The sequence below is a fragment of the Caenorhabditis briggsae genome (genome assembly GCF_000004555.2).
Source record: "Caenorhabditis briggsae complete genome, chrX, whole genome shotgun sequence".
In the NCBI taxonomy this organism is placed as follows: Eukaryota; Metazoa; Nematoda; class Chromadorea; order Rhabditida; family Rhabditidae; genus Caenorhabditis; species Caenorhabditis briggsae.
In genome coordinates this window covers 13,311,932-13,329,233 of record NC_013491.2, presented here as the reverse complement: position 1 = coordinate 13,329,233, position 17,302 = coordinate 13,311,932, and the positions used below count along the sequence as shown (strand labels likewise).

The 17,302-nt window shown below is 40.9% G+C and overlaps 3 protein-coding genes across 3 annotated transcripts; 1 reads left to right on the top strand and 2 right to left on the bottom strand.

Moving 5' to 3' along the window:
- Positions 1 to 769: 769 nt before the first annotated feature.
- CBG27820 lies at positions 770 to 2,201 on the top strand (the record flags this gene model as incomplete). Its single annotated transcript, XM_045240001.1, has 6 exons — positions 770 to 891; positions 940 to 993; positions 1,040 to 1,123; positions 1,178 to 1,234; positions 1,281 to 1,400; positions 1,451 to 2,201. The coding sequence occupies 6 exons, from the start codon at positions 770 to 772 to the stop codon at positions 2,199 to 2,201; spliced, it is 1,188 nt and encodes a 395-aa protein (XP_045099891.1).
- Positions 2,202 to 2,752: 551 nt separating this feature from the next.
- On the bottom strand, positions 2,753 to 7,789 carry Cbr-vit-1 (the record flags this gene model as incomplete). The annotated part of the gene is made up of 5 exons (XM_002645044.1): positions 2,753 to 3,036; positions 3,088 to 3,319; positions 3,367 to 6,555; positions 6,597 to 6,881; positions 6,929 to 7,789. 5 exons carry the CDS (start codon positions 7,787 to 7,789, stop codon positions 2,753 to 2,755), a joined length of 4,851 nt encoding a protein of 1,616 aa, XP_002645090.1.
- Positions 7,790 to 9,432: 1,643 nt separating this feature from the next.
- CBG16766 lies at positions 9,433 to 15,475 on the bottom strand (the record flags this gene model as incomplete). Its single annotated transcript, XM_002645043.1, has 12 exons — positions 9,433 to 9,585; positions 9,641 to 9,803; positions 10,882 to 11,240; positions 11,353 to 11,542; positions 11,597 to 11,796; positions 12,471 to 12,803; positions 12,862 to 13,179; positions 13,235 to 13,594; positions 13,641 to 14,170; positions 14,761 to 14,901; positions 15,088 to 15,308; positions 15,384 to 15,475. Coding segments are annotated over 12 exons (3,060 nt in total), but the record flags the coding sequence as incomplete, so codon positions are not given.
- Positions 15,476 to 17,302: the final 1,827 nt, after the last annotated feature.

Sequence of the window (17,302 nt, the reverse complement as noted above, 5' to 3'; positions counted from 1 at the left end):
AGAGAGAGAGAGAGAGAGAGAGAGATAGAGAGAGAGAGAGAGAGAGAGAGAGACGGACAAAATCCTAACTTATTCTGATGAAACTTGTGATAAAGAGCCAGTGTGAACTGGAACTTAGAAATCCGAGATAAGCTTTGTAAGTTTCTCACCTATGTTTTAGTATAACTGTGAAATCAAATTTTCAGAATTCGTCGAGAAGACTTATATCAAGTAGCAATTTCGTCGACAGCTGTGAATATCCTATCTGCCTGCGTTGCTTATTGAACGAGATCGACAGACGTTTTTCCATAGATGCTTTTAAGAGTATCTACTTGTCTTTCTAAAATTTAAATTTTCTAGAGTTGAAAATTTTCTAGAGTTGAATAATATATGATTTTTACAAATCACTTTATTTTACAATGCATGATTTTCTCCCCGACTGACAAGGAAGTAGTCCGAGAAACATTCAATCCATCTTCAAGATTAAGACGTTTCATTCAGTATCATTTATCATTTTGATTGTATGACACAGAAGAAAAAAGTCGTCGCGGCGTCCTTTATCGATAGTTGATTGAACGCCATTCTTCATAAAAAGTGAACCCAGTCTTCTTTCCGTCCGCCCACTTTATTATCTCGGTCGACTTCAATGACATCCAGATTGCATTATCGTCTGTTTAAATCTGTTGAGTTTTTTTCTTTTGTCTTGAAACATTACATTAGTCTTTTGTTTCAGACTTGTCCAAGTTCGTTGAATTGAACTTTTTTAATATAGAATCAAAACCCACAAAAAATGAGTAAGAAACCCACAAGAGGAAAAAAATTCAGTGTTCACATGCCTAGAGATCCCACACTTTATCCTCTTTGTAAGAAATGTTTAGTGAATAATTACAACAGGAGAGGCGATTTGTGCATGTAAGAAATAATTATTTAGAATTAGTATCGAAATTAATTTTTTTTCAGTCGATGTTACGAAGAAAATGAAGCTCGAAAAGCAGAGAGGGTCTCAAATGGAACGTACGTTTCCAACAATACCTATATTTAAAAAAAAATTTTCTTTCAGAGCTGACCCATTATACGATTGTCCTATGTGCAAATGTAAAATGACAACGAAGTACAAAGAAAGCGATCGTGGACCAGTTTGCACGTGAGACATTTCACATCTATTTGTAAATAGAATTATGTAAATTTTCATTTGCAGATTCTGCTACAATAAATATAAAGACGAGTTCCAATGGACATACGATGAAAAGTTGGAGTAGGTTATTTGAAATATTTCAGCTTGTTAGTATTGAATTTTTAAGTATATCCAAAATTCTCACTCAAAAGAAAGAGCCAAAGGATATGAGAAAGCGGCATCTACGTTGTGCCAAGTGCCAAGAAGTTTTTGTTGATTTTGCGATTTCTTCAATCACCCTCTGCTCGTATGTTATTCTAGATTAATGTCACAATGGTTAATTTTTTCAATTTTTAGAAAATGTTTTGTGTACACGAAGCCAACTGCGCCTGTTCAACCACCTATAATAATGCCTGCAGTACTTGAAGCAGATTTGTCTAGTGAGCCACCAATGAAAAAAAGTCGGTCGAGGAAAACACCTGCTAAGAAGTCAGTGCGAACCGAAGCCAATAATCACATCGAAGCACCTACTAACCCTAGAAATGGTCCTCATGCTCCAAATTTCAACAATATCAACAATCCAACTGATATTCCACCAGTGATTGATAATTCTTTTGATTGGTATTCTTTACCACCACCGCTAGAATATCATGGAGGTCAATCTCAACCGTATCAGCCTTCAGTCCAACCGTATCAACAACCGGAAGCTCCACCGCTACAACATTACCAAAACCCCACATCACTGTACCAACAGCAGGAAGCAGTTGGTTACCAGGATTTGGAGGCTCAACCTCCAGCACATCAACAACATCCTCCTCCACCCTATTATGAACCGTTTCAAGCACCGTATCATCATCAGGAACATCAGAACTGTCCTGTCCCACACCATGAATCACAGATGCCATATCAACAGCCTCAGGGGGCTCAAGTATACCAACATCATCAGACACCACCACCACCAATTCCGAATCAGAATCAATTCCAACCAAACTATGGCTATCAGTATCATACTGAACACATATTTGACAATAGGCAACATTCCGTCCATCCAACTTGGAATCAAAATTATTCTCAACACGAAAACTACAACTATGGATATCAAAACTGATGATAGAAATTAATCGTGAGAAAAAAACCGTATTCTCTTTCTCAATTTCCATTGTAATAAATCATTTTTGAAACAAAAAATAGATATTGACCTATTCAATCATTCTCGTTCGCGGAAAAAAAATTCACAGACGTCGAACGAGAGATAGAAAAGAAGTTTTATCAAGTCATCAAATCAACAAAGATGATGTCTGTCCTTTTTCTCAGTTTTCAATCGAACGATAACGATCTATAATAAAAACTGTTGAATCTTTGGAAACGAGAAATCAGGAAACTTGTAATGAGAAAGCAAAAGAATACAGTACCAATATAAAAAAAGTAGTTTGAGTGATTGCCAAACACGTTTTATGTGATAATCAATCGAAAAAAAAACTCGTACTAATCGGAAATTCTCGAAAGTTGTAAAACTGCTTTCAGGCAAATTATCCATTTAAATCCTTTTTTAGCTTCTCTTTTTCATGTTCACATTTGCAAAACCAAAAATTTACTGAAGAAAATTTTATTTCACATTTTCAAACTACAATGTGAGAAAGACTACTGGAATAGAACCAATTATACAAAAACGCCGGTCGAGCTTGTTTTGTAAGCGACGCAGGCAGTAGGGACCTTCACAGATTCAACGAAGGAAGTAGTGTAGTCATCAAGTTGGAGTGGCTCTTGGCGAACTTCCTTCATCAGACGTCTGGCGTTGATGCTGTGACGTGGCATACATGTGAAACGGATCTTCTTGGTCAATCTGTTCTCTGGCTCGAATCCACGTCTGCATTCGGCAACTGGTTCCATGGAGAAGCAGATACGGTGGGATTGCTCCTTGATTTGAGTCTTCTCGACAAGTTCTGCAATTTAAATGCACATCCTGTGATTCAAGAGACAATGTGCAAACTCACGGTTCTTCATCTCGGATTTCTTGTTGTACTTCTTGGTGTATTCTGGCTCCTCGTTGTTCTCATAGGACTCATCGGACTCGTCCTCGTCTCTCTCGTACTTTTTGTAGTTCTTCTTCTCGGTAAGACGCTCCTCCTCGGTCTCACACTCATTGTTCTTGAGAAGATAAGAGCGGTGGAACTCTTCCATGTCTTCGGTCTCGATGTTGTCAGCGGTCATGAACTCGTTGGTGGACTGTAAATTGTAAATTAGAAGACAAATTTAGTTTTTTTCTTGCTTACCTCGTCGTCGTTGTTTCCACAAAGTCCGCAAAGTTGTTGTTGGCGGCTGTAGGATGGAAGTTGGGTCTTGATGGTGTATCCGTCGAAGCGAACCTCTCCTTCTGGGAGCTCAATAACGATGGCGGACTCTCCGAGTGTTTCGATTTGGTAGTCAGCAAAGTCTTCAGATTGAATCTTCTTTCCGTCAACCTTGACGCGGATTTCCTCGTTTTGGATTTGAGCAACAATCTCTTGTTCTCCACGGAGAACCTTGAGCATCATCTCCTCGGAGTTCTTCTCGACCTTCTTGGAGAGAATGGCAAAAGTTGGCTCCTCAGAGCAGTCTTTGGCAATGAGGGAGTAGCATGTGGTAAGTGGGGTCTTGTAGAGAACATCATCGAACGTGCGGATTTGGTTTTTTTGGACCTTGCACACAGCTCCGGAAGACTCGGTGTATTGGTACTTTGTAGCACGTTGAGCGATGGATGGAAGGTGGACACGTGGGATTTGGGTGTTCTTCATCTCGACACGTCCTTCTGGGGTTTGAACGGTGACGTTAACGTATTGACGGGAAATTGGCTCGACGGTGAGTTGAAGGACGACGCGGTTTTTCTCGTTGTCCTCTGGGCGGCTCGAGACGGTCCAGTAGTTGTAGGCCTTGACGAGGTTGAAAAGGCGGCTCATGGTCTCATCGTTTTCCTTGGTGAGCTTGTACTCGGCAACCATGTTGACTTGGTTGAGACGGGCAGCCTTGATCAAGAGCTCGTACTCTGGGATTCCTCTGACCTCACGCTCCATTTGGCGTTCGTATTTCTTCTGTTCCTTGGATTGTTGGAGTTGGGTATTGATGTTCAGTTCGTTCTTCTTTTGAGATCCCCAGGTGGAGGTAAGAGAGAGTTGAACCTCACGGTGTGGTTGCTCACGGAGTTGACGGAGGGAAGACGGCATTACTGGGCGGATGGCAAGAAGTTGGGAGCGGAGGGTCCAGTCCTTCTTCTCCTCAGCGAAGATTGGGGAGCGGTTGACCTCAACGGTCCATTGGCACATGCGGACTTGCTTGTCGCAGACAGTGGTAAGCTCGGATCTCATTTGGTAGTCACGTGGGGCCTCGAACTTGAGGGTGATAAAGCTCTTGTATCCTTGCTCCTTTTGGATGTTCTTGACCATCTTGGAGAAAGACTCACGGCGGTTCTCGGATGTCTCTTGCTCAAGCTCGAACTCCTTCTCGAAGATATCGTTATTGATCTTGATCTCGGAGAGTGGAGTCTTCTCGAGTGGGGAGACAGTCATGCGGAAGACGAATTCAGCTGGGCGGTTCTTGTTCTCAAAGGTGACCTCAAAGTCTTGCTCAGCAACAAGCCAATTCTCGACGGAGTGTTGGCGGAGAATATTTCCACTGGTGGAAACTTCGAGTCCAAGGAAGTTCTCGGTTCTCTCAATCTCTTGAGTCTTTTGTTGCCATTGTGGAATAGAGACAGTTCTTTCCTCGGAGTCAACATTATTGAACTTGGCAAATCCTGGGTGTTGAAGGAAAATGATTGGACGAGTAGAGATGGTGACAATCGATTTCTCGTTCTCTGGAACGATGACTTTGTAGACAAGGTCGAAGTTCTTCTTCAGATCAGCGTCGACTTGGAACTTGATTGGAGTGTAGGCGCGGAGTGATTGGAGAGTCTTGACTCCTTGTTCGAAGAGTGGAGTGAACATTCTCATCTCGTATACGTGGGTAGCAGCAACCGATGGGCGGGCCTCAGCGGTCATGCGGAGTTCAGTTCCTTCAAGGTCAAGAGAGAATTGTCCTTCAACAGACATGAAAGTTGGAATCTTTCCGGAGATCACGAGTGGAAGTCCGAAAGTGGTTGGGAATTTGCGGATAACCTCATAGAAGAAAGCGGAATGGTGTGCTTCAAACTTGTGATCTTGATTGAACAGGCGACGGATTTCGGAGAAGTGAAGCTTTCCGTTGCCGACGAATCTCTCAACAAGGTCTTCAATAAGCTGAGAATCAACTGGAAGAACTGCGTAATCCATGGATTTGTATCTCAAATAGACCATAGCAAAAGCATCCTTCTCGTTGAGGGTGGATGGACGGGCACGGATGTTCATCTTCTGAGCGAGCTCTTTGAGCATTCTGATACCGGCTTGAATGCGGCGTCCACGGACAACAGTGGTAGACTTCTTCTCAAGAGACTCGAGCTTTTGGAGGGTCTTGAAGATGTATTGGTCCATATTCTCTTGGGAGAATCCAACTTGAGCGAAGTACTCGTTCCAGTTTCCTCCAAGGACAGTACCAAGAGTAGCATGAAGATCCTTTGGCAAGAAAGAGTTCTTTTCGAAGATGGCGGCGAAGTCGAATTGAGCTCCGGAAAAGGCTTCTTGAGAGAAGAGTGGAAGTGAGTAAGTGGAAGTGAAAGCAGATTGTTGTGGCTGGAAGCGAGTGAAAGAGAGAATCTTGGAACAATCCTTAGCAACACGTGTGTAGCATGGGTTGGTGGATTGAGAGAATTGGCGGATCATTTGGTAAGTAAGAGCGGCAACTTGTTGGTTTGACTCTTTCTCCATTTGAGAGAAAACTTGGACGAGGAGTGGCTCTTCTGGGCGGGTTTGCATCATTCTCCAAAGAGCAAGCATGCGGATTTCTGGCTCGTATTGACGGTTTTTGTAGATTGGGAGGAGGACCTTTTGGATCTTGCGTGGCATGGAGTCCTTGAGAAGTCTGAGGGCATCAATACCCTCCTTGCGGACTGGGAGTGGTTGGCGTTTGTCAACGATGATGTCGTTGAGCTCATTGACGGAGATATCAAGTCCAGCGTTTCCAATAGTTTTGAGGGCAAGAATCTTCTCGTAGGTGGTCTCAGAATTTTCGAATTGCTTCATGAAGGTGCGTAGGAACTTCTGCTTGATTTCACGTTTGTCCTCACGGAGGAATGGGCGAACGCTTCTGATGTCAACGATTCCACGGACGACGGATCCAGAGGCAAGCCAGGCAGATTGACGAATAACCTGGTTGTTCTTGGTAGGGCGGGATTGAGCAAACTTGATAAGAGTCTCCGCAATAGCCTCCGATGGGAATGGAGTCTCTTGAATAGTCTTCAGGAGCTTGGCGACATTGATTGGAGACACTTCATCGATTTCAGCGTGAGTGAGCAAGTGGTCGATGGTGTTCTTGGTTCCGGATACAGCAAGAACGTTGTCAAGAAGAGATTGGATCTAAAAACTGGGTTCAGTACATGACATTACAGCTGAAATACCTTCTTGTCGGCTTTAATGTAAAGGGAGTCGTGAATCTTTTCAAGTTGAGAGACAGAGCAAGTACGGAAGATACGGACAATTCTAGCAAAGAAGTGAGCAGTCTCTGGCACGTTTTGTTCTTCCTCTTGGATTCTATCAATCATAGACTTGACGAGTTGAATTTTCTTCTCGAGTGGGAAAACAGCGAATGGTTGAGCATTGGACTTGTCTCCGTTCTTGTAGAAATCCTCAACAAGTTGTTCCCAACGAGAAGAGTAGATGATGTCTTCCTTCTCTCCGTTGACCTGCAATATATATTTCGATTTCATGAAGACTTTTTGAAGGAGCTTACCTTCTTGATGTGGTTCTTGATCGAGTGGCTCTCCTCATAAACAAGCTTGGAGCGAGTCTCGGTCTTCATCACTTCTTGCCCGTTAACATTGATGGTGTAGAGAGAACGGACTTCGGATTGCTTGAGCTCGTTGTTTTCTAAAACATAGGTGTAGACAGTTTGTGGACGGATCACTTCGGTTTGGTTGTCGCATTCTGGGCACTCGGAGGTGTAACGAAGTCCATAGGCGGTTTCGGAACGCTCAGTGCACTTGTCGAAGTTGACAGATTTGGTGACAATAGTCTTCTTCTGCTCACGAACAACAGAATAAGCAACTTGGCAATTTCCTTCCAGAGTTTTCTCGTTAGTGAAGAAAGCGGTGTTATCCTCGGTCCATTCCTTGTCTTCATCAGATTCCAATTTCTCGTCTCTTGGAGCGATTGGGTTGAATGAAATCATGTTGAGAATAGCTCTCTTCATGTTCTCAGACCACTCGGTGTCTTCTTCCTCGAATTGAAGCTCAAAAATAAGTCCATTTTTGAGTTGTGCACGAACTGGGAGCTCGAGAATCTTCTTGTACACGTTGGACAGCTCGCGTTGTTCCAAGGAGTTCATCACTGGCATCAGCTCAGAATCTGAGAGGTGAGAGGCAGCCAATTGGATGTCCACAAGTTGGAGAAGAATGTCACGGTCATTGGATTGGATACGGGCACGGGCAGAGATGCGAGTTTGAGATTGCTCGGTAGAAGAGATTGGAAGTCCAGAAAGCACAAGACCATCAAACTTGTAATGGTAGTCGGTTTTTGGTTCGAAGAGACGCTCGAAAGCTGGGGTGGTGGCAAAGGCCAAGGCCAGAAGTGAGGCGAAGATGATCGACCTCATGACTGAATAGTGAATATACTGCTGTCAAGGCATCCCTTTTATACAAAGTGCAATTGACATTTCTCGATTTTTGGAGAGCGAAATGTAGAATTTAGCGCACTGATAATGTTTCCAGGTGACAGATTGACGTTGGTTCTGAAGTTTAATCATCTAATTCGACATTTCTCTGAAACATACTTCAATCTTATTTGATTTTATTGTATTCAGTTTCACAAAATGCTTCTGAGAAAGCTCTTTGTTACAAGTACTCTATTTTGGAAAAAAATGATCATATCTTCAAGAGAGTGCAGCTTGAAACTGAAAAAAAAGTTAGTCTATTGGTTTCATATTTTTCAAATTTTGGGATAATGTAATTGTTATACGGGAATCATTCCTTAAAACTTTAGTGAAACAGTTGAATTGAGGTTTTCTTGAACAAATGTGTTCTTTATTACACTGCTGGACATAATTATAAAGCCACTTTTATTTTCGAGTTTTTTCAAAAACTGGGAAAATTGATTGAACAGCATATGGTTGTTTTTGTTTCGGTTGGTGAAAAAATCATGATGTTTTCGATAGTTAAATAAGTGATTCATTTGAGAATAATACTAAAACACTCAAAAAATTAAAGTCCTCATGATTTTCAGAACAGCTATTAACGAAAAACGTCACTTTCAGTGTAAGTTGGCCAAAAACGGATGAGACAAAATTATGAGTATAGATACAACTAAGTTTCTCATGTTAATAAGACTACCTATATTGAGTTGTATTTGTTATATTTTGTAGTTTCCTCACATTTTAATACCTTGATCTAAAGTTATATTGGATTGTTTCAAGTGGCTTTATAATTATGTCCACTTTTTTTTGTGTCATATTTTCGATTTTTTCGAAATTTCCAAAATAAAGAAACGATAACGGTATCAAATGATATTCATTAATTGACATTTCAAAATAGTATTTATGACAACCATATGCTGTTCAATCAATTTTCCCAGTTTTTGAAAAAACTCGAAAATAAAAGTGGCTTTATAATTATGTCCAGCAGTGTATGAATATTGTGAATTTTCACAACAATTAAAGACGTTTCTATGTATTATTTCTTGATACTGATCTATAATCAAAAGCCAACCAGCATCCTACTTCCAGAAAACATCAAATAGTATACTAGTGCTTATTTACTTGATTTCTCCGTTTTGAAATAGCAATTATCATTTAAAAAAGCGGAGACAAATTTTTCTGGTAATTTTTTAAAGTTTTCCGTATTTCACCCAGTACACACTTCCAACAGTATTTTTTTCATGTCCCTCCACCTCCAACGTTTTGTCCTTAACAATAATATTTGTGCTACTATCATTTGTCACAAGTTCAGTTACATGATCTGCCGTTTTTTGGGTATGTAGCCAAATGTTGACTACTATTTCATCACGTCTGTCACGGACTAGAATTTTCCGCCGACACCCATACTCTTATCAGTCCTGACCGTCCGACTCGTAAAATTTCAAAATGCTTGAAAGCTATAACAACTCTTGCGACTTTTGGTCGTTTTAATAACTAGAAAGAAACTTTTACAGTTTTTCTAGAAAGCTCCAAGATTCGTGAAGGTCTATCACTTAGAAAAATTTATTGACGAAAATTGAAAGAGGTAGATAAAATTATTGTTTTGGGCACTCCTTGAGCTTGGTGCAGACGTCTTCTGGGGCAGTTCCGCTCTCGAGCTCGTGGATGATGGGGTCAAGCTTGGAGTTTCCGTACTTCTCGCATTCCTTAGCAGCGAATGGGATGGCTCCGAGCTCCTTCTTGCACTCAGCGTCGAACTTCTGTAAGATTATTTTCTCAGCTAGACAAAAATGATTCTCGACCACTGAAACTTACGTCCTCAACAACGTGGGCCTCTCTGTCGGCTGGGTTTTCAGCGGCACGGACTCCAACCTCGCACATGAGGCAGTTCAAGGTTCCTTCTTGCTTTGGGGCGGCGAAGGCGACGAAGGAAGAAGCAACAGCTACAAGAGCGAAAAGACAGAAGAGGGTCTTCATTCTGTAATTTAGTCAAATTGTAAAAAGCCTAGAAGAGTACAAAGTTTTTATTCGATACGTGAAAAAACGTGTAGTCCTGAAATAATGATATGACCAGACAATGAATTGAATGAAAAGTCTTATCAATGAAACTTTGTCATTCCAGCCCAGCTTTTTATATCAAGTTCTAACAAGGAAATAGTACGTGCTTTAATAAAAAGACATTTCTGAATCGCATGATTTCGCTCCGCCCATTTTTGATAAAACCTACTGATAACCTCTCGATAATCCGGAATTTCCAAAGTTTTTTTATAACATAACAATGTTAATGTACACACGGATGGTTTTATTTATATTTTTGGTCTTTATTCGATAAATTTCAAGGATCAACAAAAGGGTATGAGTAATCATAGCAACAATTTGAATCCAAGAATCTAGCCAAACGGTATGACAAAACATGGAAAAAAAATTGGAGAGAATGGTGTCCAAGGAGAGTACCCGATATCCAACGGGAATAAAGTACAGTAACAAAAAAGAGTCTTTGTGTTGATTTTTAAGTATGGGGTGACATGAAAATACAATTAAAAAGGGAGAGAGAGAGAGAGAGAAAAGAGAAGGATGGACAGGAATTTCGATTATCAGTTTATACATTAAAATGCGGGAGACATTTATTACGTACGTAAAGAAGGTCGAAAATCAAGAAGAAAAGGTTTACGTATTTTTACGGCTTGGCAAGATTAACCGCTTTTAGTAAAAACATGGTGCAAATCATAACGGTGACCATAGTAGGATTTTTGAATGTTTCGAGGGTATAAGTGACTTGATGTGCATTAAATGGTTATACTTTTGGGGGGGGGGGGAAATTGGCGAGAATTTGGTCACAGAGTTGAATTGGTTTGGTTGTTAGATGGGTAGAAGAGAGTTCATCGGGATCAGTAGGGGTCCTGAAATTTTTGATTATTTTACTTTGTAGGCAGTGTGACATGCCTAAAAGAAACGGATGTGACAAACGTGACTCAAATTTTTTTGAAATTGAGAAATGGTTTTATCAGAAAAAAAAACCTACCAGAACAAGACGGAGAAGAAGAGGAATTATTCACACAATGCTGGTAGCAAAGTCGTTTTGGTTAAGTGCACCAGTGGGTGGACGAGAGAAACTCGAAACAGTGTCGTCTGTACCATTAACAGCGCGAAGGATTGTGTTTCCAGTCGTCACTGTTGTCGACTTGATTGGAGCCTTTGATAGAGTTCTATCCGCATACTGGCTTTCCTTCGAGGCAACTCCATAGAGATTGGAAGACGTTGACGAGGCTCCATTGATCCGAGAGTAGATCGGATTGGATCCTTGTGGTGATCCGGGAGTTGGTGTGTAGTTACTTCCGTGACTTGTTAGTGTGGAAGTTGGGGTAAAGCATTGTTCATCGTTTTGCGACGAGGTTGTGGTGCTGGTTAGCGATGACTGCAAAGAGAGGTTGGTGGTTAGAAAAATGGAATAGTGCCAAAAAATGGTTGGAAAATGTCACTCGTGCAAGAAATGTGTGATAAAAAAGTAATCAAATAATCAAAAGAACCTTGTTTCCATTCACGCTTCCTGGAGTGTTCCACAAAAGTTGTCCTGGTTGCCCTGGAGCGACTCTTTGAGTGCCTCCCCATTGCACATTGTTTCCTGATCCAATACCACTGGTGCCATATATACCACTTCCCTTATTCTCCGAAAACGATGACAATTTGATAGCAGACCGTTGATAAGGTGATTGTTCCCTAAAAGGTATCAGAACATCACGAACTATTTTGAAATTGTGTAAAGTTTGATACCTGCTGACAAGCGGTTGTGGTGGTGGGACATTGACTCCTGACCGATCAGAGAGCATTGGTGATTGGCGAATGGAGCTCAATGATGGTTGTTGTGAGTGTACCGGTGGAGTGACGTCACGACGAGATAAAGTGTTTTGTTGAAGGCCGCCATAGCCATTTACACGGATTTGGCTGCCTTGTGGAGTCACTTGGATGCGAGACTGGAAATTCGTGTTATTTTTCGACATTTTTCAGTTTGATCATTGAAATGTCATGAAACCTAGAAGAGCCTCTAACTTTCAAGTATGATTTTTTTATGTTTCTATCGTAGATATAGAAAAGTTGTCAACTGATAAATTGTTTATCATAATATTAAAAGTGTTTTGTTAGTTGACACACTTTTGATGTCTTGCATAGGAATTGGGATAATTGAGCATAAATTTGCCAGTGAAAGAGCTCTTCTGTTACAGGGTTCACAGTATGAGGCTCAAATATGCTGACATTTTGGTAGATTAACATGGTCCCAGGTTTTCTATATTTAAAAATTTTCCTTAGTTTCATCCCCTAAGCTATAACATCAAATTTCTTATTCCATAAAATTTGGCTGCCTTGGGGGTTACTTGGATGCAAGACTGGAATATACTTATTTTTTGAAATTATAAATTTTGATTGTTGATATATGTGACCATTGATTATCGTCCATTTTTTTAACTTCTCATAGTCCGCGGTCTTCTAATTTTTAAAAGTTTCCTTAGTTCCGTCCCCAGAGCTCCAACATCAAAATACGAATTCCATAGAATTCCTAATCATCATATCCTTTTTCCAGTCAGCTGATGACAATTCCTTTTCAATATTTCATAACATTTTTCCGGTTCCCTCTAGCGGCGAAACTCACCACATTTGGAATTCTTGCGTAACTTCCGTATGTACTATCGACTCTTCCGTATGCCGCTTCACCACTATCACGCCTCTGCCCAAGCATGTGCTGCTGCTGTTGTTCTTCTTTCTTTTGAATCGCCGAGTACTGATTCCAGACATTGTCATGAACCATGGCGCCTCTTTGAAGAGTACCGCCACTCTGTCCGCGTTGTAGTGTACCCATTTGTCCGTATTGCTGTTGGCTACGTTGGATGGTTCCAAATTGGCTTGGTCCCGGTGGAGAACTGTTGCCACGTTGCAATATTTGAGAGTTGCTCATTTGAGCTTGCGTGATGTTACGGCCACCATTCTAGAAAAATTGCAGGTTTTCGAAATCTGAAAGAGGATTTTAAAAGAATTTCACTTACCGAGTGATAACTCATTGTCTGTTGAGTATCATCAGTTCCCATTCTCAGCAATCTTGACATTTCGGGACTATTTTTAACACCATCAACTTCAGTGAGAATCTTAGCTCGTGTTGCTGGGCTCTGCTGCCCTTGTTTCCAGTACACATCTTCTGGTGGGCTCACAGTCTCAAATTTTCCGGTGTGACAAGCACGAAGAAGAGATTCTTTTGCAGTTTGGTCATCAGTCACGTACATTGTATCACGATGCATGACAAGAATAGAAGTTTTCATTTGTGAAGGATTCTCGTTTCCACGAATTGGTCCAATAGTCATTCCCTTCTGGAATACAGGTTCATCAAAATCTAGTCCTAATAATAGTAAAAAAACCACTTACATTAAGTCCATAGAACTGATGAACTTTATGGGTCACATTGAAATTCCAGTCGCGTTTCAGTGTCATGGCGAGCCACATCAGAATCCATGAGAACATGTAAATCACGTCGACAATAATGCATGTAAGAATCAACGCTTTCTGTTCATGCTGATACAGTATCAAAAGAGCGTAGATCGTCGGTCCAATTGCAGCAGCAACAATAACCAAAAGAGCAATAGCATCCATATGTGGAAGATATCCATCACAGCACAGTTTGCTTCCTTCATACCGGTTCATTGATCGTCTTCTATAATCTCCATATTCTGCTTGTCCCTGTGAGGTTCTAGCAGCATTCCGGTGTTGCACATTCAGCACGTTAGCCTGAAAATTGATTTTGAAACAGCAGAAATGGAAGTAAATAACTCACGTGGTATTTGTTATATCCATAGGAATACATTGCCATTGGAGCCAAAGTTGTCATCACCAAGCGCACTATGAAAGAACCCAAAATTACGTATGGATGGTAGATGTTCAATCCCATCGGCTTGATTGGGCTGAGGTACTGTCCTAGTCCCACAGGTCTGACGCTGTACACATTGGTCTCTTGGATTCGGAAGAGAACTGAGAATGAGATGTACCCCCAGATGATTTGTGCGGCGTAGATGACCAGGTGAAGGGAGAAAAGCAGACTGAACGGTTTTGAAACTCTCCAGAACACTGATGGATATGCGATGGCAAAAGCAATGAGGGCGAGCAAGAGGTTGAAGAACTCCAATGGGATTCCGAACAGCTTCAAATGCATCAGGACTGGAAGAAGGTTTGGAGAGACTGGAAGTCCAGCTAGCTCATCTGCGGTGATTCTGAATCCTTGTAGACGTGTTTCACCGATTGGGAGGTTAGTCGCAAGCTGACGAGATCGTTGGTACAAGAAATCGAGTTCAGTGTTGAGAAAGTCGCCTGAAAAATTTCCAATTTTCATTTCACAAGTGAAAATTTTAGCCAATTCCTATGTACGATCGCACTTTGACATACCACCTAACCCTCAACCTGTCAAATCCAATGAGGCGGATATCAATACAAGTATTTGTGTCATATTTCCAATAATACCGTCTCCTTTCACTTCGATAAGTACTATGACTGCGTTGGCAGCCACTCGACACTTCCAAACGCCGTCCCCCCGCTAGTAATTAGCATTTTTCATTGTTCTTGCCCTGCGTGTTTGCTATTCAACACAGATTTCGAGGTGCGTGTGCGGTAGAGACATGTCCTTGGGACCCTGTCGAGAGGGACAAGAAGAGAGTGTAAATCAAAAAGTGTAATGCGGATTATGTATGCACAATCCTCATCAACCCGATGAAGTCCTCGAATGTTTTCTTTGTGTTGTACTCCGAGAATTCAATTGGATACTCGCAGGTTCTTGGCCATTCTCGTGCCGATTTAATCGCCCAAAACAGATGTTTTATTGTTTTTTTCACGGGAGATGCGCCACTCCCACATATTTAATCCACGAAACGCGCATCGCTTCACCCTAAAAATCCGCTACTAACCAGAGTTGACAAATCCATGACGGAAGAGTTGAGAGAACATGAGTTGTTGAGCAATCAACTGTCCGATAGCAATGATAACATGGATCTGCTGCGGTAACGGTGGAAGATGCTGCCACAAAACCTTCATACCATGGACACATCCTGAAATTGCGTATATGCGATTTAAAAAGGGATAAGTAGACAATTTACATAATGCATCGGGAGGAGGAAAAAGGGGAAGCAGATGAAATATGGCATGTTCAATGAGATCTCTTGGGACTCAATAATTACCGATTTCTAATCTAACCATCCCAATCTCCCTTCTCCCGCTAGTACTAAAGCACTAACCCGATTTATCTCCATTTCTACTACGATCAACTTCTAGAACTCGGCTTTCACGATCAGCAAGTCGTTCGTTGTCACCAGCAATATTTCCAGATTTGAAAAAAGCACTGGTGAATAATAAAAATGTTCCGCCAATCGAAACTATGTAAATTGAAACGTAAGTCATGAGATAGCCATAGGGGTATCCTCCAGTCGGCCATTTGATTTCGTTGTATAGTCGGTATCTGGAAATTTCAAAATTTTCAAAATTTATTAATTTTTGGGGGCAATGCTCAAAATGGGTTAAAGTATTTTCTTACCTTTCAAATCCCAGATAAAGTAGGTAGACCTGGAGAAGTGTCGTTAATATCGCGTACCATATCGAGGAGAGGTTATTCAGCGTGGTTCGTAACGACAGGACATCGTGTGTTCGTCTGAAACGCAAAATGAGGTATTGAAGAAGTTCAATACGTCTGAAATGATTCACAAAAGACATTCGACGCTTATTACCTTTTTACTTGTCGCCTAGATTGACAAAAGAGGAGTGCTGGTTGTTTCCTAGCAGTAGGTGGTGTTAACTTCTCTGACAACTAGTCAAGTCTTCCTCTCATGCCCCTGGAAAAATGATGGGAAGTGGATAACATCATGGACAAGTGTGAAATTTTGACAAAAAGTAAAACTGACAGTAATTGACGCGAGCACTTTGCGCGAAAAAGGGGAGAAGTAGAAATGAAGGGGTTGTGGTGGTGGGGGTGGTGTACCAAAATGAGAAAAGGAAACGAGGAAACGGGCCCGAGATTCATTACCACAGGCCAAAATATAGGGCGAGAGGGATAGGATCGGAATGAGAGAGATAGAGTGAAAGTGTGGAAAAAGAGGGTGGGGGATGCGATTTGGGTAAAGGGTCGAGTTGACCACGCCCCGAGATTTTCGGGACCGCCTTGTTTTTTCTTTGAAAGTGTAACATATGCTTTTTCTTTAGGTAATTACATCCAAAAGTACGACCTTATTTAGCCTCAGGGTTTGCAATAAAGACTACATATGACAAAGTGTGAATAATATCGGGGGAAAGGAAGGTCCTTCAATTGGCCGGAAATCGGGAAAGAAAAAAAGAGAAAAGACGCCAGAGATGGGATATCCTATGCAAATACACGGGGATGGTCTCATGGGAATCACGACCAGGGTGGGGAGAAGAAGGGCAAAAACTTTTTTTTGCTGGTTTCGTTTTGTCTCTGTCCGTAATTTGGTGAAATTGACAAATGAGCGGCTTGGAGAAAAGGACCATTGAGGAGACAGAGTATAGAGACAAAGCTGTTGTTTTTGTTGCGAAATGAGAAGATGGGATATAATAGGAAACATGATGAGCTTAAAATGTTCTGCCTGGCCTGGGTAAGTCACAGAATTTCAAAAGTCTTGAATGGTAAATAACAGCACACAGTTCCTCTGGAAACTTCTATCTAAATTTTGTAAAATTAATATGATTAGGATTTAAAACATTTAACTTTCTAGTGTTGATATAAAGGGTTAACAAGGAAGCCTCAACACCTTGTAAACCCAGATTTTCATGACAGTTTTAAATAGGTTCAGAATAGCCTATCTAGACACCACTGCATAATGCAGAAATTTTCTCAAAGGAGTTTTTTATTTTCAAATTTTCACAATTTTCCAGATTTATCGAAAATTGAAAAACTAATTCGTGATAATGTCTGAAACATGAAATTCCATTTAATTCTAAGTATAACAAAACAAATTCAATGTTCTGAAACGCCCTAGAAGTTGAGAAATGTTTGAAAATCGCTGTTTTGCACTGAAAAACTGTTTTTGGCACTGAAACTTATATAACTCGGCTGATATTGGCCAGCGGATTTTAACTTTTTTAGAGGTGTCTAGATAGGCTTTTCTAAACCTATTCTAAAGTTTTCAAAAAATTCCGAGTTTTCAAGGTGATGAGGTTCCCTCGTAAAATTAAAATTGATAATGAAAGGTGTTGTTAAAAAACATTTTTTTTACAAAATTTTAGAGCGCAATTTCACACTTCTGTTGGCCGACTCCACTAAACTTTACATGTTCAAATATATATACACACCCTTAGAATATTATACGAAAAATTGGGCCAACCAACTGGACATCTGGTTGGAATCTCAGAAAAAAGCGCTCCGAAATGTGTGTATGTACTACTACTATATGATAAAAGGTACATGGATTTGTGTAACACAAAAAACGTCACATATACGAACAT